The sequence below is a fragment of the Periplaneta americana genome, chromosome 2 (assembly GCF_040183065.1).
Source record: "Periplaneta americana isolate PAMFEO1 chromosome 2, P.americana_PAMFEO1_priV1, whole genome shotgun sequence".
NCBI lineage: Eukaryota > Metazoa > Arthropoda > Insecta > Blattodea > Blattidae > Periplaneta > Periplaneta americana.
The window spans coordinates 25,539,206-25,566,894 of NC_091118.1; the positions used below are offsets into that span (position 1 = coordinate 25,539,206).

Below are 27,689 nucleotides of genomic sequence, written 5' to 3' on the forward strand. Positions count from 1 at the left end.
AGTGATAGTCTGGTGCAATACTCTTTTTTTATACACTGTAATGACAATGAATGGTGATATATTTTCTTTCTGTTGGCTACAGTGAACTTCCCCCACCCCCGGCTATAAAAAGGATTCTCAAGTTACATAAAAATAAACTTAAAGTCATTTATAGAAACTTCTTTGACATATGTAGAGCATTACTATTTCAGTGGGTTCAATGTTTTATCACTCTGTCATATACCAATAATGTTGTTGTTGTTTTCTAATGCCAGGCGTTTGACAATAAAGTCATTTGACCTCTTGCACTCCAATATTTTTTCAAAGATATTATCATGGTCAGCCACTGAAGCACAGATTTTTAGGTGTTCCGAATCCATTTCTTGGTTTGAGTTGCACAATGGGCAGTTAGGGGACTGATATATTCCAATTCTATGCAGGTGTTTGGCCAAACAGTCATGGCCTGTTGCCAATCTAAATGCAGCTACAGACGATTTTCGTGGTAAATCGGGAATTAACTGTGGATTATGATATACCAATAATAACAACGGTTATGATTGCAAATAAATATTTAATTGGAATCAATCTACAATGAGCTTTCTTGGACAGCTTCCAAACACTTGGATTTGTATATACTGACATATTTTGCAGAAATATTTCTGTGTGATGGTATATAGATTGACAAATCGAACTGAAACCCTGACCGAGTTACTACGTGAGCGCTGGCTGTCTTGGGGAGGAGCAAGTGAGAAAGCACGGGGGAAGGGAGAGAGCACTATGCACTATGTACTTGCAGGTACACTCACAGTTTGTCAAACCTGCTAACAAAAGCATTAACAGGTTGACTAGTTGCCTGCAATGCTAGCATAATGGAATCTTCCTAGCCGACAGTCGAGGCAAAAATGAAGAATCCGTTATTGTGGTAATACTGGAGAGTGGTTCTTCTATTGGTCGCGATGCCCACACACACCCTCTCAGATATTTACGTGGTGATTGGTGACTGAATGACGAGGAGCGAGGGAGAGAGAAGAAAGAAAGAATGAGATTCCAGAAGTTCACGTGTTTTACGGGGTTTCACTTGAAGTTGTCAAACTATACTTAATATTAATGAGAAAAGATATAAATTATAAATTACATGACAATTAAAAGAAACGTTTAAATTAAACTGTAGGTGAAGTGTCATTAATGGTTATTGATAAATTTAATGCTATGACTTTGGTTTAACGTAGAACACAAAGTTGAAATTTTTTTTCGGTTTTTAGATAGGTTACATTTCTTGTATAAATTTATAATTTAAGAATATTTCATGTGATATTTTCTGTTGTTTTAATCTTCATCCAATTGCTCATGAAATAACAAGACTTAGATACGGTAGTACAGTATATGTATTGCTAATATTGTAATGTCTTTACAATATTTTACCAACGGTTGGTTCAGATGCTACCAAAGTTCATAATTTCTCAATGCCGAGATAGGCATCTAAAGACTCCACAATGACTTTTAGCAGGGGCGTATATTGCAGGTGTTCAAGGTGTGCGCTGGACTTCCTGTAAATTCGGTAATCTCATTTTTTTATACAAGTTGTTTTATACAATGCAACAATAATTTTAATTTATCAGAATTTAAATATTTTAAATGCCTGCTGGTTGAATGTGCACACCACCCCCAGAACAGCTTTCGTTTTATAACGTACGCTCTGCCTGACGAAGTGGAATAAGGTCTGGTCTGGTTGTCCTGTCCGTACAAAAGAACATCCTCGGTTGAGACTTACTGCTATAATTCTGTCCACTTGCACGGTGGCATGGTGGGGATTATGTACAGAAGAAAAATGGTTATATCAACATGGGTCTGGAAATACTTGGTTTCTGAGTAGGGCTTGCAAATGTGATCATAGTGTACTCCACTACGTTTGTTTGCTAAAATTGTTATGGTACATTCTGTTTAAATTTCCTGAGATGATCTGTTCAAAATGTCCACCTCCTGTCTGAATACAGGCCGCAGTTCATCTCATTTCCAAATTAAAGGTAAGGGTAAAAGTATCCTCGTAATATGCCATGAAGGCACTTGGGGGGCATGGAGGTAGAGCCCCATGCTTTCCATGACCTCGGCACTAGAATGAGGTGGTGTGGTCGGCACCACACTCTGACCGCCTTTTACCCCCGGGAAAGACCCGGTACTCAATTTTATAGGAGGCTGAGTGAACCTCGGGGACGTTCTGAAAGTTTTCACCACCTGGGATCAAAGCCCGGGCCTTCCAGTCCGTGGACAGCTGCTCTACCAACTGAGCTACCCGGCCGCCCATTTCCAAATTATTCCTTCCGAAAATTGCGTCCAGGCTCTAATTTCCGAGAAAAATTGAGTTGAAATTACACAATTTGGCAATGCTGGATAAACAGCAGCATAAATGTAAAGTCAACTCATCATTACTTACCGCTTCAGTTACATATTGCGACAGTCTAGGGGTAAAGCGAAGGAGTGTAGAACTGTAACATGAGATTCAGTGGTTCGAGTCCGCTAACAAATTGTTTTTTGTGTACTTAAGGGGTTAGGTACAGCTTACAGCAGTAAAATTTTTGGAAATATTCAACTTTTTTTTTTCTCCATTACTGTATCTTGTGCAACAATTAAAATTGTATGTGTAAAAACACTGTCTTTCTGCTATATGAAAAAAAAAAAAATGTTTTTACGATTTAAAAAAAATATTCATACTTTTTTTTTTAATTCAAAATAGTGGCAATTCACTGTGCAGTGATGAAGCGTTTCCCTCATAACTCATAAACTTGTTGGCTTTTTCATGTTCTCTCTCTTTTACTTTATTGCTGAAACTCATGTTTACAGTATCATGTTCTTTCAACTACATTCCTTAATAAATATATATATTTTTTTATTTTGTGTTAGAAGAAAATACCGATATTTGACCATTTTTTAAATGATTTTATTTTTTATCAGACAATTTATCAAAGGTAGAAAAGTGATTTTGCATAATGTTGTAGATATGACATGCATAAATACACATAAAATTTCATCACAGAATGATGGATAGTTAACGAGTTATGAGGGAAATGCTTCATCACTGCATAGTGAACTGGCACCATTTTGAATATATATATATATATATATATATATATATATATATATATATATATATATATATATACATATATATATATATATATATATATATATATATATATATTTTAATCTTAAAAATATTTTTTTCATACAGCAGAAGGACAGTCTTTTACAAGTACTAATTTTCATTATTGTACAAGATACAGTAATGAAGGAAAAAATGTTGAATATTTCCAAAATTTTACCACTGTAAGCTGTACCCAATACCTTAATTTAAATGATGAAACCCTTCACAGCCCGATGGAGCTTGTTGCACAGCTTAATGTAGCTGTAACGTCTCTCAACAGAAACGTGTTGCATAACGTACAGCAAGACATTATTAGGCACGTAGACTTTTGTCGTCTTATGGAGGGTAATGCTTTTGAGCATAGGTTGTAAATAAATTAAATACCGTACAGTAAGTGTACGAATGTATTGTGACTACTAAAAAAAAACCCCTAATATTTAAAAATGCATAATGAAAAGCTACATCAGTAAATGAGTTCATGAAAATACTGTGTACTGTAATTTCGAAATAAATGTTTCAAAAACAGTAAAATGTTAATATCAAAAACAAATGTGTTCATAAAAAAAGTGGAGAGATAAGGATTCAAACACATGCATCGATGTAAGGACGCTCATGTATGGCTCAATTCACACAGACCACAGCTTTGTGATTATTTTGCAGTTAGTGTGTGGTTGTGCTGTTGGCAGAACCGACCTCACACAGACTTCTTGTTTGTGGTCGCTTGAAGTCCATATCGACCACAGACAACCACACTGCAAGCTTGCTGATTACCAAGAAGGCGTCTATTGTTTCCAAGGATATGGTGTCGGTGGCGAGTGGTCACAAATGTGAGTTGCGCTTGACCACTGACAGCGACAATTCTGCAGTTGTGTTGTGGGTGATATCGACGTCTCACGATCACAGACGTTGACAGTGACTTCAGTTTGTGGTCTGTGTGAGTTAGCATCATCTGTTTCCATATAATTCAATACTAATTCCTGACCGCACACTGCACAACCACACATAAATGCAAAATAATCGCAAAGTTGTCGGTTCTGTGAGTTGAGCCTTACCACGAGGCTATGAAAGCAATGATCTATGTGGCCCAGTGATGTTGGATCCAGTCTACTCTCATGTTACGGTATACCCAGGGTTGCCATATTGGGTAATTTGAATTCAATTTTTTTTTCTCGAAAATTAGGGCCCAGGAGCAATTTTCGGAATGAGTAATTTGGACATAGTTTGAATGATAAATTGAGTGGCCCACTGATGTTGGATCCGGTCTACTCTCATGCTACGGTAGACCCAGTGTTGCCATATTGCGTAATTTGAATTCAATTTTTTTTTTCGGAAATTAGGGCCCGGGAGCAATTTTCGGAAAGAGTAATTTGGGCATAGTTTGAATGATAAATTGCGTGGCCCACTGATGTTGGATACAGTCTACTTCATGCTACGGTATACCCAGTGTTGCCATATTGCGTAATTTGAATTCAATTTTTTTTTTCGGAAATTAGGGCCCGGGAGCAATTTTCGGAAAGAGTAATTTGGACATAGTTTGAATGATAAATTGCGTGGCCCACTGATGTTGGATCCAGTCTACTTTCATGCTACGATATACTCAGTGTTGCCATATTGCGTAATTTGAATTCAATTTTTTTTTTTCGGAAATTAGGGCTCGGGAGCAATTTTCGGAAAGAGTAATTTGGACATAGTTTGAATGATAAATTGCGTGGCCCACTGATGTTGGATCCAGTCTACTCTCATGCTACGGTATACCCAGTGTTGCCATATTGGGTAAATTGAATTCAATTTTTTTTTCGGAAATTAGGGCCCGGGAGCAATTTTCGGAAAGAGTAATTTGGACATAGTTTGAATGATAAATTGCGTGGGCCACTGATGTTGGATCCAGTCTACTCTCATGCTACGGTATACCCAGTGTTGCCATATTGCGTAATTTGAATTCAATTTTTTTTTCGGAAATTAGGGCCCGGGAGCAATTTTCGGAAAGAGTAATTTGGGCATAGATTGAATGATAAATTGCGTGGCCCACTGATGTTGGATCCAGTCTACTTTCATGCTACGATATACTCAGTGTTGCCATATTGCGTAATTTGAATTCAATTTTTTTTTCGGAAATTAGGGCTGGGGAGCAATTTTCGGAAAGAGTAATTTGGACATAGTTTGAATGATAAATTGCGTGGCCCACTGATGTTGGACCCAGCCTACTGTCATGCTACGGTATACCCAGTGTTGCCATATTGCGTAATTCATTTTTTTTCGGAAATTAGGTCCCGGGAGCAATTTTCGGAAAGAGTAATTTGGGCATAGTTTGAATGATAAATTGCGTGGCCCACTGATGTTGGATCCAGTCTACTCTCATGCTGCGGTATACCCAGTGTTGCCATATCGCGTAATTCATTTTTTTTTTTCGGAAATTAGGTCCCGGGAGCAATTTTCGGAAAGAGTAATTTGGACATAGTTTGAATGATAAACTGCGTAGCCCACTGATGTTGGATCCAATCTACTGTCATGCTACGGTATACCAAGTGTTGCCATATTGCGTAATTTGAATTCAATTTTTTTTTTTCGGAAAGTAGGGCTGGGGAGCAATTTTCGGAAAGAGTAATTTGGACATAGTTTGAATGATAAATTGCGTGGCCCACTGATGTTGGACCCAGCCTACTCTCATGCTACGGTATACCCAGTGTTGCTAAATTGCATAATTTGAATTCAATTTTTTTCGGAATTTAGGACTCGGGAGCAATTTTAGAAAAGAGTAATTTGGACATAGTTTGAATGATAAATTGCGTGGTCCACTGATGTTGGATCCAGTCTACTCTCATGCTACGATATACCCAGTGTTGCCATATTGCGTAATTTGAATTCAATTTTTTTTTTCGGAAATTAGGGCCTGGGAGCAATTTTCGGAAAGAGTAATTTGGACATAGTTTGAATGATAAATTGCGTAGCCCACTGATGTTGGATCCAATCTACTGTCATGCTACGGTATACCCAGTGTTGCCATATTGCGTAATTTGAATTCAATTTTTTTTTTTCGGAAATCAGGGCCCGGGAGCAATTTTCGGAAAGAGTAATTTGGACATAGTTTGAATGATAAAGTGCGTAGCCCACTGATGTTGGATCCAATCTACTCTCATGCTACGGTATACCCAGTGTTGCCATATTGCGTAATTCATTTTTTTTTCGGAAATTAGGTCCCGGGAGCAATTTTCGGAAAGAGTAATTTGGACATAGTTTGAATGATAAATTGCGTGGCCCACTGATGTTGGATCCAGTCTACTGTCATGCTACGGTATACCCAGTGTTGCCATATTGCGTAATTTGAATTCATTTTTTTTTTCGGAAATTAGGGCCCGGGAGCAATTTTCGGAAAGAGTAATTTGGACATAGTTTGAATTATAAATTGCGTGGCCCACTGATGTTGGATCCAATCTACTTTCATGCTACGGTATACCCAGGGTTGCCATATTGCATAATTTGAATTCAATTTTTTTTTTCGGAAATTAGGGCCCGGGAGCAATTTTCGGAAGGAGTAATTTGGACATAGTTTGAATGATAAATTGCGTGGCCCACTGATGTTGGATCCAGCCTACTCTCATGCTACGGTATACCCAGTGTTGCCATATTGCGTAATTTGAATTCAATTTTTTTTTTCGGAAATTAGGGCCCAGGAGCAATTTTCGGAAAGAGTAATTTGGACATAGTTTGAATGATAAATTGCGTGGCCCACTGATGTTGGACCCAGCCTACTCTCATGCTACGGTATACCCAGTGTTGCTATATTGCATAATTTGAATTCAATTTTTTTCGGAATTTAGGACTCGGGAGCAATTTTAGAAAAGAGTAATTCGGACAGTTTGAATGATAAATTGCGTGGTCCACTGATGTTGGATCCAGTCTACTCTCATGCTACGATATACCCAGTGTTGCCATATTGCGTAATTTGAATTCAATTTTTTTTCGGAAATTAGGGCCCGGGAGCAATTTTCGGAAAGAGTAATTTGGACATAGTTTGAACGACTGGACGGTGTGACTTTTGGTGTTCCAAATAACTACTTCAGTACGATTCTTGGCATCTCTCAGTGCAGTCCCTACCCGGAGATCTGATTGAGGGACTATTTTACCTCCAGAGAATTTTACACTGAGGGAAAAAATATACATAGTGGGACTGTGTTGGTGTTAATGCAGCTTATGGGGGTACCTCTTTGTTAAGAGTACAGTGGACTATAGTGAACTTTATATCAGCAAACGACTGGATATATTAAGAAGATTGATTGATAGTTTGAATGATAAATTGCGTGGCCCACTGATGCCCGCCGGCCCGGATGGCTCAAGCGGTAGGGGCACAGCATGTCTCTATCGCTTGGTCCGAAGGGTTGTGGGTTCGAGTCCCGCCTCGGGCATGGGTGTTGTGTTTGTATTAATGTAAGTAAAACAAAGGAAACAAATGAAAATGAAAAACAGAAAACAAAAAGATAACTTTGGTAAACGGCCTCTGGCCGGTCTAATTTAAAAAAAAAAAGTGTTGTTGTTTTCTAATGCCAGGCGTTTGACAATAAAGTCATTTGACCTCTTGCACTCCAATATTTGAAACTGGCAAGTTGTAGCCGATTTAAGTGAACACCATATTTTAACGTTTTGGTGGCTACTTCATTCACACACAACCCCCAGAATGTCTGGAGGACCACACCTGCTGTTGGTCGACGGATCCATTGGACCTAGCTGGGAGATCTTGTTGATCACCAGCTTTCCCTCCTTAAGCCACTGGAGGACGATTTTAGTGCCATAGCAGGTCAGCACTAGGAACAGAAAAGTAGAAAGAGGAGGAAGGAAAGTGAAATGAACCCCTAGGCCTCGAATGCTCTAATATTGGATGCAGTCTATTCTCATGCTACGGTATACCCAGTGTTGCCATAGTGCGTAATTTGAACTCAATATTTTTTTCTTTTTTCGGAAATTAGGGCCCAGACGGAATTTTCGGAAAGAGTAATTTGGACATAGTTTGAATGATAAATTGCGTGGTGGCTTGCATATGCGCGAATTACCATTCACTCTGTATGTCTGTAACTATTTCGTCATGGAAATCACTCCAGTTGAATTATGCATTCATAGCTCAGTGATCACGTGTGTATTAATGCATGAGATATAAGATATTTCTTTTGTGTGAATCTCTTTCCACAAACATCACATTTGAAAGGTTTTTCGCCTGTGTGTGTTAATATGTGTGCTGTGAGTGACTGTTTGTGTCTGAAACTTTTCTCGCAAGAATTACACTTATAGGGCTTCTGCCCTGTATGTATTAATTTATGTTTCAAAAGATTCTGCCTCTGCCTAAAGCACTTTTCACAAATGTCACATCTATGTGGCCTATCGTCAGTGTGTATTAAAGTGTGAGAATCAAGATGCTGTTTCTCTCTAAAGCACTTGTCACATATGGAACATTTGAAAGATTTCTCGTTAGTGTGGGTCAATTTATGTATTGCTAAAGTTCCCTTCTGCGTATATGATTTCTCACAAAGGTCGCACTTGTGTGGTTTTTCCCCCGTGTGAGTAACTTTATGTAAATTTACATGAGTTCTCCGCCTGAAAGACTGCCCACAATATTCGCACTGAAAAGGTTTTTCGCCCGTATGAGTCATCACATGTCGTTTAAGGGTTTGATTTTGAGTGAAACTCCTAAAGCAAAAAGTACATTTGAAAGGCTTCTCCCCTGTGTGAATCAAAGAATGCTGTAATAGGCTGCTCCTTTCGGTAAAACCTTTTTCACAAATGTCGCACTTATGAGGCTTCTGATTTGAATGCGCCAGAGCATGTGAAATGAGTTTCTGCTCATGAGTAAATCCCTTCTTGCAAACGTCGCACTTGTAAAGCTTCTTGTCACTGTGCATCAACTTGTGTTCTACTAAAGTACTCATTCTTGTGAAAGTCTTATCACAAATATCACATCTGTGAGGCTTCTGACCGGTGTGGGCAAACTGATGTTCCAGCAAACCTCGTCTTTGTGTGAAACTTTTTTCACACATGCCACATTTGAAACGTTTAACGCCGGTGTGTATAAATGTATGAGCATCAAGACTTAGTCTTTGTTTAAAACTCTTTTCACAAACGTCGCACTTGTAAGGTTTATAGGTTGAATGCGATATTACATGCGATAAAAGTTTCTGCCTTTGCGGAAATTCTTTTTCACAGACGTCACATTTGTAACACTTCTCGTTGCTGTGTATTAACTTGTGCTCTAAGAAATTACTTATTCGTGTAAAATTCTTACCACAAACATCGCATTTGTAAGGCTTCTGTCCCGAGTGTGAAAATTTGTGATCTATGAGATTCTGCCTTTGTGTGAAACTTTTCTCGCACATATTGCATTTGTGAGGTTTTTCGTCTGTGTGTATTAATGTATGAGTTTTAAGATTCTGCTTCGCCTAAAGCTTTTCTCACAAATGTGGCATTTGTGAGGTTTCTCGCCTGTGTGTATAAATTCGTGGGTTTTAAGAGTCTGCTTATGCCCAAAACTCTTGTCACAAATGTCGCATTTGTACTCTATTTGATTTGTGTGTGTATAATTCTGATTGTCAAGAGAATGCTTTAAGTCACTGTGCTCGTTTTGTATAATACTTCTGCTAATATCGTCCTTGCCAGGAAATTTGAATTCCAAATCTAAATGCCTTTGAGGCGAAGTATTTTCTGGAAGGCTACAAACGTCATCAGTATTTGGACTACCAATTTCTGTGTGTCTATAGATGTCAGATTCGTGCACTGAAATTTTAAAATTGTTGCCATCTTCAACTGTCATGTCGTTATGAAATTCTGTTTCCATGGGCCTGTAAATAGCAGGTAATTTAATGTCAATGTTCGAAGTATTTTTCACACATTACCATCAAAGAAATTGCAGAACATTATATATCAATTGGAGACAGCCTTTATAGCTGCATTAGGAAGTCATTTAACAAAGCAAACTTTACTTCTGAGAATATCGCCACAAAATAGGCAAATATAAAAAATAGTATTAATTGTATCAATGTATGAAATTGACTAATATGATAAAATTATGAGAATATGATATTTTGAGAGAGAAATTTAAGAGTACCTAAAAGAGTGAAGAAATGACGCAAGCTGCATTGAGCTCAGAATCAACAGATAATCTATACTAATAATAAATCTGTAGCCGAAATTTTTCTGGTAATTTCCGATTTTCCAAAAATAATTGGTCCTAACATATATAATTAACCACCCTGTAACCGAAAAACGCATTTTTGAAATTTTTGTTTGTATGTCTATCTGTATGTTAGTTACCTTTTCACGCGATAATGGCTGAACCGATTTATATGAAAATTGGAATATAAATTAAGTTCGTTGTAACTTAGATTTTAGGCTATATGGCATTCTAAATACTTTATTTAAAAGGGGGGTTATAAAGGGACCTGAATTAAATAAATCGAAATATCTCGCCTATTATTGATTTTTGTGAAAAATGTTACATAACAAAAGTTTCTTTAAAAATGATTTCCGATAAGTTTTATTCTTTACAAAATTTTGATAGGACTGATATTTAATGAGATAAATGAGTTTTAAAATTAAAATAACGCCATCTAAGACGGTGCAATGAATTAAGAACAAATGACTTCGTCTATAAGGGGCCTTGGACAACAACAATCGAAACAGGGGCCTTGGACATCAACAATCGAAAGCTATTAAACATAGCCTACAGAGAATGTTTCTGTGTTTGTATGACGTAATATCGGATGCTAAATTAACCGATTTGTATAATTAATTACTATTTCACCATTGGAAAGTGTAGTTTCTCTAGATGGACATAATGCTATATTGTTATTACAGTAACGCATGAGTAAATCGAGGACAGGTAAGATTAAAATAGCTTCTTATGCACAGAAAATTTGATAGGCTGTTTTGTACATTCGTTTTCTGTATTTCTTAAAATAATATTTATGTAAACTCATTTTAATCTCAGAGAATTAACGAACAACGAGAGTGTATTGATTTAGTATGCAGTAATAGTACGTTAGCTTAGCAATCCATTATTTTATAATTCAAATTTTAACTATGCTCAATTGAATCGTGTTAAAATACATAAAATATATATATGCAATAAATGCAATGCTAAAAAAATTGGGTAATGAGCGAAGCAGATTATGTTGCGCTGTTGTAAAAGTTGTTCCCTGGATCAAACGTCCTATTTTAATTATGTAATTACTTTATATTTATTTCTAACAGGTGCAGCGGAGCGCACGGGTATGGCTAGTACATAAATAATGAACTGAAAATTATCTATACAGAAGAGGGTAGGCAGTACAAGGAACAAACTGCACACCAATTTAACCTCCAGCATCACTTACCACAGAGAGGGTCGCAATATACGGAACACATGGCGACAATTGTCTATACTACTAATAAAACTGTAACCTAAATTTTTCTTGTAATTTTAGGTTTTACCATAATAATTAATATTAACATTTATAATGGTGACTTGCTTGCAGACGCTCATTCAATCCTGAACAGATGGAAAAACTATTTTGGACAACTATTAAATATACATAGGCCAAATAGAAATGATCGGGACGAAATTGTTGCATTACCGGTTGTTCTTTATGGTTGTGAAACTTGGACTCTCACTTTGAGAGAGGAACATAGGTTAAGGGTGTTTGAGAATAAGGTGCTTAGGAAAATATTTGGAGATCAGAGGGATGAAGTTACAGGAGAATGGAGAAAGTTACACAACGCAGAACTGCACGCATTGTATTCTTCACCTGGCATAATTAGGAACATTAAATCCAGACGTTTGAGATGGGCTGGGCATGTAGCACGTATGGGCGAATCCAGAAATGCATATAGAGTGTTAGTTGGGAGGCTGGAGGGACAAAGACCTTCAGGGAGGCCGAGACGTAGATGGGAAGATAATATTTGAGGGAGGTGGGATATAATGATAGAGAATGGATTAATCTTGCTCAGGATAGGGACCAATGGCGGGCTTATGTGAGGGCGGCAATGAACCTCCGGGTTCCTTAAAAGCCAGTAAGTAACTAAGTAAGTAAGTATATATAATGAACTGTACTGAAACCGAAAATCCCGTTTTTGAAAGTTTTGTTTGCATGTCTTATGGTTGTTACCTTTTAACGTGATAATGGCTGAACCGATTTCTATGAAAATTGGTATGTAAAATAAGTTAGATTCCACTTAGATTTTAGGCTATATGGCATTGATTAAAAGGGGGATTATAAAGGGGCCTGAATTAAATAAATCGAAATATCTCGCTTATTAATGATTTTTTTTAGGCGAATGTTACATAACAAAAGCTGCCACACATCACTTTTGAGACCTAATGGCTTGCTTAATTTGTATTCTTGGCTTAAAGGCTTAGACTTCACAACCTGTGTAGTTTCACCATCCATGTTTACTGGGGCAACTGTTACGAGTGTCTTTCCCTCGTCTGGAACATCGCTCAAAGTTTAGTGGTGAGCAATAAAGATTCGTACACTTGCAGCATCTAGCGGTTTAAAAGCCAACTACATGATCACTTTCTGACTCTCAATCGAAATTGGTAAATGTAGGGCTCTAAAGCAGAACTCTAATTTCTGTTTTCAGTTCAGTAATATGGACATTAACAGTAAATTATCTCCCTTCCTTCAATGTAACATGACGTGAACGAAATGTACGCTATATGCGCTGCATGGTACATTATTATTATTAGAAAGAAATGCTGCACTGACAATAAACAGTATCTTGAGCTGCAGGAAACCACATGCAAGAGAGGAAGACATTCTGATTATCACGTGCTGTGAACTTGGAACTCTACCATTTCTGGACCCATGTATAGAAGAATATATACTATTTTCATTGCTTACATACGAGGAATACATTCCTGAAGTTATGTTGCTTATTTTTGGGACACCCTTTGTATATTTGTAGTACCGTAACTCGATTGTATTTGCTGATGATACTACTTTGTATCATACTAATGATGACATAATTGATATAAAGTTTGTTATGGACAATTCCTTTAACGAAGCAGCTGCCTGGTTTGAGGCTAATGGATTTTGTTTAAATCAGAGTAAGACACAACATGTGTTGTATACGTTAAGTGATTCCACAATATACAACTCTCAGCCAACTGCTAAACTTTTAGGAATTGTACTGGATCCCAAATTATCCTGGGCCCCACATGTTGATTATGTTTGTACTGAACTTTCAAGGGCTATTTATTTATTAAGCAAATTGAAATCACAGGCGCCTAAAACACATGTAAGAAGTGCTTATTTTGCCTTCTTCAATAGTATAATAACCTATGGTATTTCTGTGTGGAGAAATAGTTCTAGTGTATCTAATGTTCTCCTTCTGCAAGAAAAACCCTTAAGTATTTTAACTGGTTCTGCTTATGATGTGCACTGTAAGCCATTATTCATAAATGAGGCTATTCTGACTGTTATTAATCTTTACATCTTCACTTCTTTGCTGAAGGTAAAGAAAAAATTAGCAAATTATTACCATAGATTTAAAGCATCATAATTACAATACAAGATACAATTTTCAATTGCCTGAATCTAATGTTATACTGGAAACAACTAAAAAAAAATTTATGTCCATGGCAGTATCTATGTTTAATAGATTACGTAAGTCTGCACACACTGTTAACTATAATACATTTAAGAATGTTTTAAAATGCTGGATGATTAATAATCCCTTTTATAGTATTAGTGAATACTTTGAGTCCTCTGTTAATAACTTATGTTTTTAATATAATTTTATTCACTCTGTTTGTTTTATTATGACTATGTCCATAGTATTTGTATAATACTCATGACTTTAATAAAATCTAATCTAATCTAATCTAATCTAATCTAACAACATCATTATCGTTAGAAGAAGGAAAAAAAGAGAGTGGGCAAGTGGGCAACACATTGTTACTCTGTGAATTATGTTTCTACTTAATTGATGAAAGGAAAGCTGAAGATGAAAGTCCACATTGTATTACACTCACCTATTAGGAGTGTCGTCATCCTCTGTTTTCAAGTCTAGCATCTCCTCCTTCACTATATCCACATCACATGATTCTTCCTACGAAAGAAAAGTGTCGTCATACAGTGAAAATATGAGCAATGACGTCATTTGCAACTTCTACAATATAACAGTATGTTTGAGATCTATACAACTATATGCATGAGTTTGTAAAATTCAGGGAATACGTGACCTGCAGTTCGTAGTCCATGGCACAGAGCATAATTGAAGTACACTAGGCTATCGTTCCTAGTGTACTTCCTGTCATTTCTATTGTAGTAGTTCTCTGGGAAATTCGCTCCATGCCATGTGTTACACTGTATTACTTACAAAATGAACTGTAAGTAATGTAATTAATTTCAGGGGGTTATTCATTGATCAATCTTCTTAATGTATCCAGCTGTTTGCTGACAACATAAAGTCCACTATCAAAGTGCTGCATTGGAGTTAAATCGCTCACTTGAACTCGGTCGAATGTCGCACGCTCGAGTGAGGTAAGATCGGTCGTGATACGCTCGTAATAAATAGAAGCACAGTACAAAATCATCTTACCGACATGTCTTAACTTGTATGGAAGGTGACAGATAAGATACACATATGTTTTGCTCACACGGTAAAAATAAGGCTTTATTTTCTGCGTTTATGACAAATGTCTAATGGAACGTACCAAAAGAGTAACATGAAGTTACGATATACAGTTATTATTGCTAATTAATAATTATTCAATATTTGATTTACCACATATATAATATGAGTGTTTCGCCTATATACTGCGACAATGTACAAACGTTTTACAAAATATTATTATATAGCAGTAAATTAATAACATCACAGATATATAATAAAATAAATAATCATGCTCCACAACTGTTACAGACGCAAAGATTGATAAACTAATTACATATTAGAGATTATTATTATTATTATTATTATTATTATTATTATTATTATTATTACTAGAAAACTTGATACATTTCTTGCATTATCGTGACTGTGTTCTCCGTTTATAATAATTACATTTACATCCAATAACATCTACCATTTATGGCAAAAACAAAATCACTCCTGTGGGGGGAGAGGGGGGAGAAAATTTACCTACAACATTTATATTACATTTTAAAGCAAATTTTGTAGCTGTACTATGGAGAGGATAGTTAAACACTGCAAAGTTTTGAAATGATAAATATCTATGATGTTACTACACAGTTCATCACTGTAACAAGAACAAATGTCTAATGCTCGGCTTATACCGTTCGAGGATTTATCGCTCGCGACAATTTTACCCATCATGCATGTGCACTACCTATTGGATTATGCTATGAACTACTTGGCACTTGAGCGAAAACGTCCGATGCAGACCTCTGTTCACTATAGTTCACTGTAGTCTATTCAGTTCTTGTTTTTTATAAGAAATGAGGGGTATTTTGATCGGTGTTCATTATAGATGCCTGTTGCTAGTAGCCAGAGTTCGGGTGTAGTCAATATATACTGCAGGGCTGTGTCTTCTGTAACTGGTACTGAGGATTTTAATTTACTTTTTTGTGGTTTATGGTGGGAGTATAGAAGAATGTTATTAATTGACATATTTCAAACAAAACCCCTTTAATACAATTTTGCTCAATTTTACTTCCTTTTCGAGATAAAAATTGTTTTATATGAAACATTTCAGAGCATGTCTTGGGAAAACAAATGATTTAATTCTCAATATGCTCAATCAATTAAGAGAGCAGTGTATTATGATAATAAATGATTGAAAGAATTTTAGTTTTGTCCTTTAAATGTGCAGAAATTTGATCTGAACAAATGTAACTTTTTGTTCTGCAAAAGAATTTTAAAGTTTTACATGTTCCTTGGGATTCACTATATACTTATATACGTATACACGCACTGGCCATGTGTGGAACGTTCTAGTTCCAATTTAGAAGTACAAGTGGAGTGATTGGCACATTATAACATTAAATTTAACGACATTTTAGCACTATCAGTAATCCGGCACCCCTTTGTGCAAGGAATAGCCAGATTAGCAAAAGTCTACTGTATGTGGAAAAAGTGGTACGATATCATTAAGTTATTTCGTAATAAGAAAATATATCAAATTCTGTAAATAGGGAGGGGGAATATGCTTCTATTGTAACGCAAAACACAAAAAGAGGTGGAATACAATGAAGACATCTGCAGTCAGCGAGGTCAATGTGGGACAGAAGAACACACAAGTATTCGCAAATGGTTAAGTGTTGTTAAGTGGTAAGCAGCAACAAAATTGGAGTCAGGCTGGAGTGAATGCTACTTACCTCAGGTTCACATTTTACTGCGTAAAGGGAGAAAGGAACTGGAGATCTTTCAGGTGTCACCATTGAATAAGGATTGTTGGAGTCCTCGTACTCGACTTTTATTCCAACCACAGATTGTAGCAACGAATTTCCTTCCTGGGGGAAGAAAGGAATACATGTTAACAGTGAAGTATGGAATGTTACACAACATACACAACAATGTGAACGAAACAAAATTAGTTACCAGTACAGATACTCAAAAAAAACTTGTAATAGTAAATATACATAATAACTTCTGTTCAGACAATGAATTCCCTACTATTTTATTCAGTCATTGGTGCCGTACTTACTGGCTTTTAAGGAACCTGGAGGTTCATTGCCACCCTCACATAAGCCCGATATTGGTCCCTATTCTGAGCAAGATTAATCCAGTCTTTACCATCATAACCCACCTCCCTCCTCAAATCAATTTTAATATCATCTTCCCATGTACGTCTTGGCGTTCCTAAAGGTCTTTTTCCCCTCTGGCCTCCCAACTAACACTCTATATGCATTGCTGTACGGTTTAAAAATATCCTCTAGTCCTACTTTAGCATTGAAATCCCCCAATAAAATTTTCATGTGATATCTATATAACTGATCAAGTGTGTTCCAATTCCTCATAGAAGCTATCCTTTATATGGTCGTCATTCTCTTCTGTACAGGCGTGAGCATTTATAACTACAATATCACACCATCTATCTACCCTTAAGTACTAAATATGGTAACTTGTCATTAATAAATTCGACCTTTTTTACTGCCGATTTTATTCTTTTATGAATAAAGAATCCTGTTCCTAGTTGGTGATTATTGTTTCCTGCACCATAATAATAAGTAATCTCCTGTTTGTGATATTCCATTCCCATTTAACCTAACCTAACCTGTACTCCCACAAAGTCTATTGTTCTCCACACATGAATATAATGATGATGTGAAGTTTATGCATTATGTTGTTTTCTAATGTCAAGCAACCAACATTGAGTGCACATTGTGCACACTAACTCTGTGTGACTTAAATTGTGGTTTTCTGTTAACGAACAGTGACGTGTATTATGCAAATCAAGCTTTCAGGTATAACTCCCAGTAAAGTTGATTTCAATAATTTCAAGGGATTTTTCCCACTCAAGTGCAACTCAAGTGATTCTTTAGGACATCATGTAACTACCGGTACTGTGATGCCATGATGTTGAGAAAACCAGAAAATTTTATATTTTGACAAGCAGATCTCTGAATATTGTAAATTATTTAACAATTAATAAGTTTTTTGATAAATCAGTGAGAATACTTTGGAATTATGAAACTATACTCCTACTTGGCAGCAGAACATCAAGAAAATAATTGAATCATGAAAGCATATATATATATATATATATATATATATATATATATATATATATATTTTAGTAGGTTATTTTACGACGCTTTATCAACATCTAGGTTATTTAGCGTCTGAATGCGATGAAGGTGATAATGCCGGTGAAATGAGTCCGGGGTCCAGCACCGGAAGTTACCCAGCATTTGCTCATATTGGATTGAGGGAAAACCCCGGAAAAAACCTCAACCACGTAACTTGCCCCGACCGGGAATCGAACCCGGGCCACCTGGTTTCGCGGCTAGACGTGCAAACCGTTACTCCACAGGTGTGGACATGAAAGTATATACAGCAGTGATGTCTTCTGTATGTGTTTTAAATAATACTAAGTCCAAGAATAATAGAAAATCTATACTGTAGCATTTACCGTTGGCAAACACTCTTCTATATTTGTGTCTTCCTTTGGTAGAGCCAGTGGGTCAATTTCGGGTTTCACTTTGATATCGTCCATTACAACTGCAAAGATAAATTAAGAATATACCGGTAATCCTCATGTGAATATAGCAATTATACGACCTGCAACATTTTTCATCTACATTGGAGTTACGTATTATCCATGTGGCATTGACACGGCATATTAATAAAATATGCCGATATATTTATTTTAAAACTACTTGATTGTTTTTTCTTGCAATTTACATATTTTCTTTTACAATATCAACTCCTGGTTTCCCTTGCTTTAATAATATTTTACATAATTCATTACTATTATTGTCATTGCACCCTTAACTACTGTAATAATAATAATAATAATAATAATAATAATAATAATAATGATAATAATAATTTATTTTGCATACAACATAAATCATAGTCTCTTGTTATTTCTTATATAACTGCAATGCAATTTGGGAGTACGAAAGTAAAAAAAAGATTTAAAAAATGTAATTTGGGAGTATGAATATCACTGATCTAGTCTATACTGCCAATTATATTGTGGCAAACTTTCAGTCTTTTTTATGGTTACTGCCAGAGCAATATAAACTATAGGTACTTTCTCTTATAAATTGTTATAATATACGATTAATTATTTTATGTTTAATTAGGAGAAAATGAGTTACAATTAAATGAAAGTAAAAAAAAAAAAACCTAATTAATTTAAATATTTCCCTCTAAAATTTCTGCAAAAGATATCTTATTTCACTTGCAAATAATGTAAACAATATTTGGCGGTTCCCTTTCAATAATTTTCAAGTCAGGTTCCTCCAGAAAATCACATTTTCATCATAACTCTTCCCCTCCTTCTCTGTCACATACCGGGAGCTTTGAAATATAACTTTATATATTTAACCATCTTTCCAGATAACTTATCACCTGAATATTTTTGGGCACGTTTGATTACAGCTTTCTACTTTTCAAATTGTATTCCATGTTCTAATGACATATCGTTTGGTTCTGGAATTTGTTTCATTGCTATTCCTCTTTTAATCATGGAAGTGGTTTGGATGTGTCATCTGACATAGCTTAATTTGAACAAGTATATATATGATTTACTTCCCTTTATTTTCTTCTTTAGCATTATCCTTTACATGATTATGAAGGTTTGCACATCATTTGAAATTCATCACATACATTACACTATATTTGATGCCAAAACAAATGGCAAAATGTGCAGTATACATAGGGAGGAGAAAAATATGAGACAAATGAACGAAGTATAGTGTACCAACATTTTTTATTCCGATTACAATTATTGTTTCTTATTTAGTAAACATTATAATGGGATCAATTACGATTTCCAGAACCAATAAACAAAACGCAAGAAGTACTGAAGAGTTTGCGGGAAAAATGATGAATGTCAGTTTTCTTAAGGTTGATGTCATTATCTAATTCAATGGATCACTGCAAAATTTAATGTTGTTCTTATGAAAAATGGCAAAAAGGAGAATTATCACCACGAATACAGTAATCCTTTCCTTTATTTTCTATAGAAACAGCAATACATCTTGTAGTTTTAGACTCAATTAGATCATTATGTAATCCTTAATAGAAATGTGACATTCATCGTTTTTTCCCGCAAGCTCTTCATATGATAAAACCACAGTCTAGTATATACAGTCACGAAGCTCAATACGTAGTAAATATGCATCCATAGATAGTTGCTAACTACTAGGATTGCTACTATCGCCTCATTGCAGACAATGTGATATAGTACCTGAATAGTCTATTGTTCCTAGTACCCTCATAAACTCAAGCTTCGTGACTGTATATACTAGACTGTGATGAAACTACAATGCGCTATTTCTTTACACACATCATGAAATGAATAAAGGATACTCAGAGAACAGCTGAGGGAATAATGGTTGAACATTGGCAAGGAAATAAAAGAGTCGCATTTTAGACGAACACATGAAATGAAAAGTTAATGTGCGGTAAATTCCATTTATAATGATATATAAAAGTATAAATTATCTTTGACTTGTCCTAATATAATCATTGTTATTATATTCATTCAAAATTTTGAGCTCACATTTTGTATTATGAATAATTGAAGATATAAAACCAAACAAAGCAACAATGACATAATATCTAATTAAAAGAACAGGGTTTTGAAGGTAACTTAGTTGATACAAAGTGGATAACACACAACACAAGGAGAGCCATTAAAAGGCAGACAACTCATTGTCAAATCAGAGTAATACGGGGATTACGCAAACAATAAATTGGGAAGATTATGGAAAATGAAAAGCAAATGCTTGTAAGGAGTGGAATAGTTTCTTCTGTATTTATTAAGCTTCAGTTAATATATAATCTTAATTACAACTAAAAACACAAGTTAAATGTAACTGGTATCCACTATGTATCAAGTGACAAGTGTCTCTCCATAGAAGGAAGTACAGGACTGGAGGGGATGAACCCCATTCATGTAACCATGATCATGTGAAAGGGAACATTCACATTCCACAATAGAAAGAAATAAGACTTCTGGTGGTACATGACAATTGCAGACGCAAACAATTATTGATCTTTACTCTTTCAAATTAAAGAAAAGTTTAATATATTATACGCTAGTTTGTACCAAGAAGTATAACAAAGTAAAGCAATCTGGTCTAGAAAGAGAGAACATATAAATAGGAAATGACAAAATTTGTGAACATACAGCTGTAAACCAGAAGTCACAATTAAAATTGACACGATCTAGTCATAAAACATACAACAAATTACACAAAAAGTGGAAACTGTTAAACATTGTATACAGATGGTAAAGAAAATATAGAAATAACAAAGATATGTGAAATAGGAGGCCAGAAAGTTATCCAATATAGAAATAAAAGTCAAAATAACACACCAAAAAGTTTAATGCTACTTATTTACTGTTCTAGCTGGCAAGTGCCAGAAAAACTAAGTGTCAGTTTGCATAGTGCTCTGGAATACTCTCACCGACTGACTAGTCAACCTTGTTCTAGAAATCCTTGGACGTAAAAGAGAAAAGGATAAGAAAAACGACATTGCAATGTGGGAATGCTGATACTGTCTAATATGTCGAGGAGTTAATCAAATAAAAGGAAAGTTGGTAATCGATAATAGAAACTATACATTGTAACAATATAAATGACGTTACTTATGAATGAAGTGTACTAGTTATCAGTGTAAGTGTGTAAGACACTATAAGAATTAAGATAAAGTCACAAATACAAGAAAAATATAATAGACTCTCGATAATCCGACCATTCCTTGCATAGAAGGTACTGGATTAGCGAGAGTGCTAAAAATATGACTAGATTTAATGCTATAAGCTGCATCAACCACTCCACTTGCGCTACTAAATCGAAATTAGGACGTTGCATATGTGGCTGCATGTATATATGTACAGTTTTAGAAAAAAGGTTTTGTCAGACAGATACTTTATAAGTCACAGAAAAGAGGCAGTGCACATGATCAGAGGACGAGAGACCTAGTTCAAAAGAGAACGACTAGTTGAGGTAATAAAATTCGTTTTGTTCCATTGTGTGTCTGATCATGCGAACTGCATCATTTCTGGGATTTATAAAATGAAGAGTCCACTGCAAGAACGATGGATGTCACTTTCTTGTCGAAAATGAACCAAGACTGTCAATGCATAGCTTAAGACATATAGAATGTACATAGAGAGTTATATGGCATTAACACTGATAGTCATTGTTCAGTAATGATCGGAAAATCATAGTTAAGCTTTGAGCGCTAAGTATTTCAAACTTTCAATTGCTTTTCCTGAAAAATGTATCCCAAATGACATCCATCATTCTTGCAGTGGACTCTTCAAATAGTAGTAGTAGTAGTAGTAGTAGTAGTAGTAGTAGTAGTAGTTGTTGTTGTTTTCTAATGCCAGGCGTTTGATAATAAAGCCATATGACCTCTTGTACTCCAACATTTTTCGAAGATATTGTCATGGTCAGCCACTGAACCACAGATTTTGAGGTGTTCCGAATCCATTTCTTGGTTTGAATTTCACAATGGGCAGTTAGGGTATTGATATATTCCAATTCTATACAGGTGTTTGGCCAAACAGTCATGGCCTGTTGCCAATCTAAATGCAGCTACAGACGATCTGCGTGGTAAATCGGGAATTAACTGTGGATTATGATCCAGAAAGTTCTGTTTTTTCCCTTGAGATTGTGTTATCAAATTTTGTTTGTTGAAGTCTAAATATGTAGACTTAATCTTTTCACAGAGTAATACGTATATTTAGTAACAGGTCTGTAGGGACTTATAAAGTATCTGTGTGAGAAAACTTTTCTCTAGGACTGTACATGAGTGTAAAAGTAATACAGTATAACACATGGCATCAATGTAAATTTCCCAGAATACCATTACAGTACAAGTGACAGGAAGTACACTATGAAAATTGAGATACTGGATTAGCAAGAGTATAGTGTATTTCGTAAGTTATTTAAATTGATATTTCCATAAACTTAATTTTGTAAATGACAAAAATTAAGAGATGCTTTCCTTGCTAAAAGTAACACTACAAACACAGGTCGTGATAAATTTGGTCAATTCCTTGTATAACAAACAGAAGACCAGAACAAAGTTATTTTTAATATCATTATGTATTACTCCCTAGGAAGGCCAGCACTGCTACTTACAGACCTGTTACTAAATCTACGTATTACTATGTGAAAAGATTTATTAAATCTACATACTTAGACTTCAACAAACAAAATTTGATAACACAATCTCAAGGGAAAAAATGGAACTCTCTGCATCATAATCCACAGTTAATTCCCGATTTACCACGAAAATCGTCTGTAGCTGCATTTAGATTGGCAACAGGCCATGATTGTTTGGCCAAACACTTGCATAGAATTGGAATATATCAGTCCCCTAACTGCCCATTGTGCAACTCAAACCAGGAAATGGATTCGGAACACCTCAAAATCTGTGCTTCAGTGGCTGGTCATGATAATATCTTTGAAAAATATTGGAGTGCAAGAGGTCAAATGACTTTATTGTCAAACGCTTGGCATTAGAAAACAACAACAACAACATAAGTTATTTAAATTGATATTTCATATAAACTTAATGTTGTGAACGACAAAAATTAAGAGACGCTTTCCTTGCTATAAGTAACACTACAAACACATGTCGTGATAAATTTGAAAGTCAGTTCCTTGTATAACGAACAGAAGCCCAGAACAAAGTTATTTTTAATATCATTATATTACTCCCTAGTGAAAGAGGTGATTACGCAATTATAATAAATATGTAATGCTTTGTCGAGAATATCCTCTCACGAAACCAAACTCGTCCTTAATATTATTTACATTTTAGTAACATAAAATGTGGTAACTTTGCACCATTTTCCAGTTAAAAATTTGTTTTCAGTCTGTATGTAGTCTCTAAATATCTAATTTTGAGATGAGTATTTATTTTTTACGTTCTAGGAATTTGCGGGAATGTATTTAGCCAGTCATATCTTCGAAAATAAATGTGTTTTGAAATTTATAATCTGCAAAAAATTGGTGCAAAGTTACCCATAATTGGGGTTACTTTGCACCGCCAGAGTTTTAAGAGGGGTGGTGCAAAGTTTGCCACTGCTGGTGTTACATTGCACCATACAAATGTTAAACAACGAAAAAATAATGTATCAGGAAGAGAAAAAAATGGAAGCACAGATTAAAAAACTGCTATAAATAGTAACACGGACAAAACGTTTTGAAAAAAAAACTACACAAAATTTCAATATAAGTGATCACATTGTTCTAAAATGTTGTTTCAAAAATATTTTCAGCTCTTTCGAATGACAAGTCGAGATAACAGCACGTGAATAACTGTAAAAAATTATACATATTATTTTGTGTCAAGTTCTGGAATGGAATATAAACAAGCCCTTTCTTGATACTTTCTTGCATAGATTTACTCTCCCAATTATATCCTCCCATTCATATTCCATAATATCCTCCCTTTCAGTACATTTGCAGGATTTGAATGATTTTGTCACTACCTTGATGATAGCACTGTTTGTTGTTATTCCCTGGTACCCGTCCCAGCCGAACCAATTGCTGACATCTTTTGGAGTACTTCATTTGGAACTTTGTCCCTCAGTGATAAACCTAGTATCCTTCTCAACATTTTCCTTTGGCATATTTGGAGATTGTTACTAAGTTTGGCAGCGAGAGACCATGTATGACTTTAATATGTAATAAAAAGAAAAACAAATTCAAGTAATTTAGCTGTAACACAAAGTGTGAATTATAGTAAATGTTTTTAAGCTTCATGGAAGGCCCTCAAATGAAAATAATACAATTAAAATTTTAAAAAATCTTAGTTTGTGTTATGGTGCAAAGTAACCCCAATTTAGCCTCAAATTCACCTTGATTAGAAAATTATTCTGTAACACCATTTACCGACAAAATAGCTGCACAAGCGAAACTATAAAGTCTAAATGGATGAATAAGGAACAGATACACGTGTAACTTAGCTAGAGATTGTTCACACCATCTGTGATGAAAGGTATTTAATTTCATATATATTTCAATCAAATTATGCACACGTTCTGTTGTTAAGATATAGAAATACCATAACAAATTCTATGACCACGAACAGTCGCAAAATATTGTACACATATACCATCTATTGGTGGAAGTGATGAACAGATCAATTTGGTTCACGTAAACATCCCTAGACCTATATAATAAGTTTTTCATAGATGGTGCAAAGTTACCCCATTTTACGGTATACTTACTTACTGGCTTTTAAGGAACCCGGAGGTTCATTGCTGCACTCACATAAGCCCGCCATTGGTCCCTATCCTGAGCAAGATTAATCCATTCTCTATCATCATATCCCACCTCCCTCAAATCCATTTTAATATTATCTTCCCATCTACGTCTCGGCCTCCCTAAAGGTCTTTTTCCCTCCGGCCTCCCAACTAACACTCTATATGGACTCTAGATTCGCCCATACGTGCTACATGTCCTGCCCATCTCAAACGTCTGGATTTTATGTTCCTAATTATGTCAGATGAAGAATACAATGCGTGCAGTTCTGTGTTGTGTAACTTTCTCCATTCTCCTGTAACTTCATCCCTCTTAGCCCCAAATATTTTCCTAAGCACCTTATTCTCAAACACCCTTAACCTATGTTCCTCTCTCAAAGTGAGAGTCCAAGTTTCACAACCATACAGAACAACCGGTAATATAACTGTTTTATAAATTCTAACTTTCATATTTTTTGACAGCAGACTGGATGATAAAAGCTTCTCAACCGAATAATAACAGGCATTTCCCATATTTATTCTGCGTTTAATTTCCTCCCGAGTGTCATTTATATTTGTTACTGTTGCTCCAAGATATTTGAACTTCTCCACATCTTCAGAAGATAAATTTCCACTTTTTATATTTCTATTTCGTACAATGTTCTGGTCACGAGACATAATCATATACTTTGTCTTTTCGAGATTTACTTCCAAACCTATCTCTTTACATGCTTCCAGTAAAATTCCCGTGTTTTCCCTAATCGTTTGTGGATTTTCTCCTAACATATTCACGTCATCCGCATAGACAAGCAGTGATGTAACCCGTTCAATTCCAAACCCTCTCTGTTATCCTGGACTTTCCTAATGGCATACTCTAGAGCAAAGTTAAAAAGTAAAGGTGATAGTGCATCTCCTTGCTTTAGCCGCCATTTTACAGTATATCCGACATTATTACAGTAACCTTAAATCTTTCAGGATATGAGAGAAGAATGTTCAAGATATTCAAATTTATAACGTATCCTTTTTGTGCCTTGATGCATGCCCTGTAAGGTATTTCTTTAGTGTAAAACTTTTCCCACAAATATCGCATTTCCAGATTTTCTCCCCTGCATGCACTAATGCATGTACTAAAAGATACCTTTTTTGTTTGAAAGTTTTCTCACAAACGTCACACTTGTGAAGCTTTTCCACAGTGTGTATTAATTTGTGTGCTGAAAGACTGTTGGTATGACCAAAACACTTCTCACATATTGGGCATTTAAAAGGTTTTTCCCCTGAATGTATTAATTTATGCCTATCAAGATACTTCTTTAGCCCAAAACACTTTTCGCAAACGGGGCACTGGAAAGGCCTCTCGCCATTATGTGTCAATTTATGTTCTAGAAGAACATGCTTATGACCGAAGCATTCACCACAAACAGGGCACTTGTAAGACTTTTTCTTGTTGTGTGCTAATTTATGTTCTAGAAGTCTATGGCTCCTTATAAAGCTTTTTGCACACATGTCACATTTGTGAGGTTTTTCGTTTGTGTGTGTCAATGTGTGTGATGTTAGCCCCTGTCTATGCCTAAAATTCTTACCGCAAATATCACACTTAAAAGGCATCTCCCCTGTATGTATTAGGTTGTGTTTTAGGAGAGCAACATTTTGTCTAAAACTCTTTTGGCAAAAGTCGCATTTGTACGGTTTTTCCCCGGAGTGTATTAAAAAATGATTTTTTAGATTACACTTTTCTGTGAACTTCTTTCCACATACATCGCATGTGAAAGGTTTTTCGCCTGTGTGTTTTAACTTATGCACTACGAGGTTTCCCTTCAAAGTAAACGTCTTTTCACAAATATCGCACTTATACGGTTTTTCACCAGTGTGTGTTAATTTGTGTGCTACAAGGTTCTTCTTCACAGTAAAAGCTTTTTCACAGATGTCACATTTGAAAGGCCTCTCAGTATTGTGAGTTGATTTATGTGCTGTGAGATGATTAAGACCTTTAAAACCTTGCCCACATGTAGGGCACTTATAACGGTTTTCCTCTATGTCCGTAGATTCTCGAAGATTATTAGACAAAGGAAGTGAATACTCTTGGACACGGTTGCATTTGTATGACTCGTCTTCATTGTGAATTAATAAATGGGTATCTAAGACGTGTTTTTCGGAAAAACTCTTGCTACATAAGCCACACTTGTAACAATTTAATCCCAAATGACTGCTTCCTTGTTTCACTGTATTTTCTTGAAGTAACTGGTATCCCTTCTCTAGTTGTGTTTGGGGCCAAGTATTATTTGATAGTGCATTATCACCGATTGTATACAAATTATCTATTCGTGTCTGCATGTACAAGTTTGAGTCCTGTATTGAAACTTTGCAGTCACTGCCATCATCATTTCCAATGTCTGTAAGGCACTCCGATTGCATGTACCTGTAAATATCAAGATGTATGCCCATGACTGTGAAGACTGGCCCCCACACTCTTAGAATCATGTTAAAATATAAAAGAAGTGTATATACAAAGTGGGTCAAAAGTCACTTTCCCCATTATTCATTCTTAGGTTTCATACTTGTACACATATACAGATGTCATAACTTGAATAAATGAATAGCAGATGTAATAAGTGGTGGGTTGACAACCATGTTCGTGTGTCAACTATTTTTCCAATGCCATGTCTTGTAATTGTCGTGTTGTTTTATTGTGTTATGTTGCGTCTC

General features: G+C 35.6%; 2 protein-coding genes across 5 annotated transcripts in view; both read right to left on the reverse strand.

The window, feature by feature from the left end:
• The window catches only part of LOC138716478 (zinc finger protein 708-like), a 49,874-nt gene that overhangs the window by 13,689 nt on the left and 8,496 nt on the right, over positions 1 to 27,689 (reverse strand). Inside the window, exons 5-8 of one of the 4 annotated variants that reach the window (XM_069849635.1) lie at positions 18,177 to 18,265; positions 16,420 to 16,554; positions 14,112 to 14,188; positions 9,082 to 9,939 (exon numbers count right to left, since the gene is read on the reverse strand). In XM_069849635.1, the coding sequence (XP_069705736.1) occupies positions 9,510 to 9,939; positions 14,112 to 14,188; positions 16,420 to 16,554; positions 18,177 to 18,265 (731 nt within the window). In that variant the 3' untranslated portion in view covers positions 9,082 to 9,509. Of the gene's footprint in view, positions 1 to 9,081; positions 9,940 to 14,111; positions 14,189 to 16,419; positions 16,555 to 18,176; positions 18,266 to 22,230; positions 27,403 to 27,689 lie in introns of those variants that run through there. The other 3 variants (XR_011336675.1, XM_069849609.1, XM_069849627.1) reach the window with 3 other exon arrangements.
• Positions 8,077 to 9,496, reverse strand: LOC138691002 (zinc finger protein 665-like). The gene has a single exon (XM_069812637.1). The coding sequence runs from the start codon at positions 9,475 to 9,477 to the stop codon at positions 8,239 to 8,241; it is 1,239 nt and encodes a 412-aa protein (XP_069668738.1). The 5' UTR covers positions 9,478 to 9,496; the 3' UTR covers positions 8,077 to 8,238.

Excerpts from the sequence above, each read along its gene's own strand:
- LOC138691002 (XM_069812637.1), bottom strand. The coding sequence starts at position 9,477 with ATGTGCGAGAAAAGTTTCACACAAAGGCAGAATCTCATAGATCACAAA.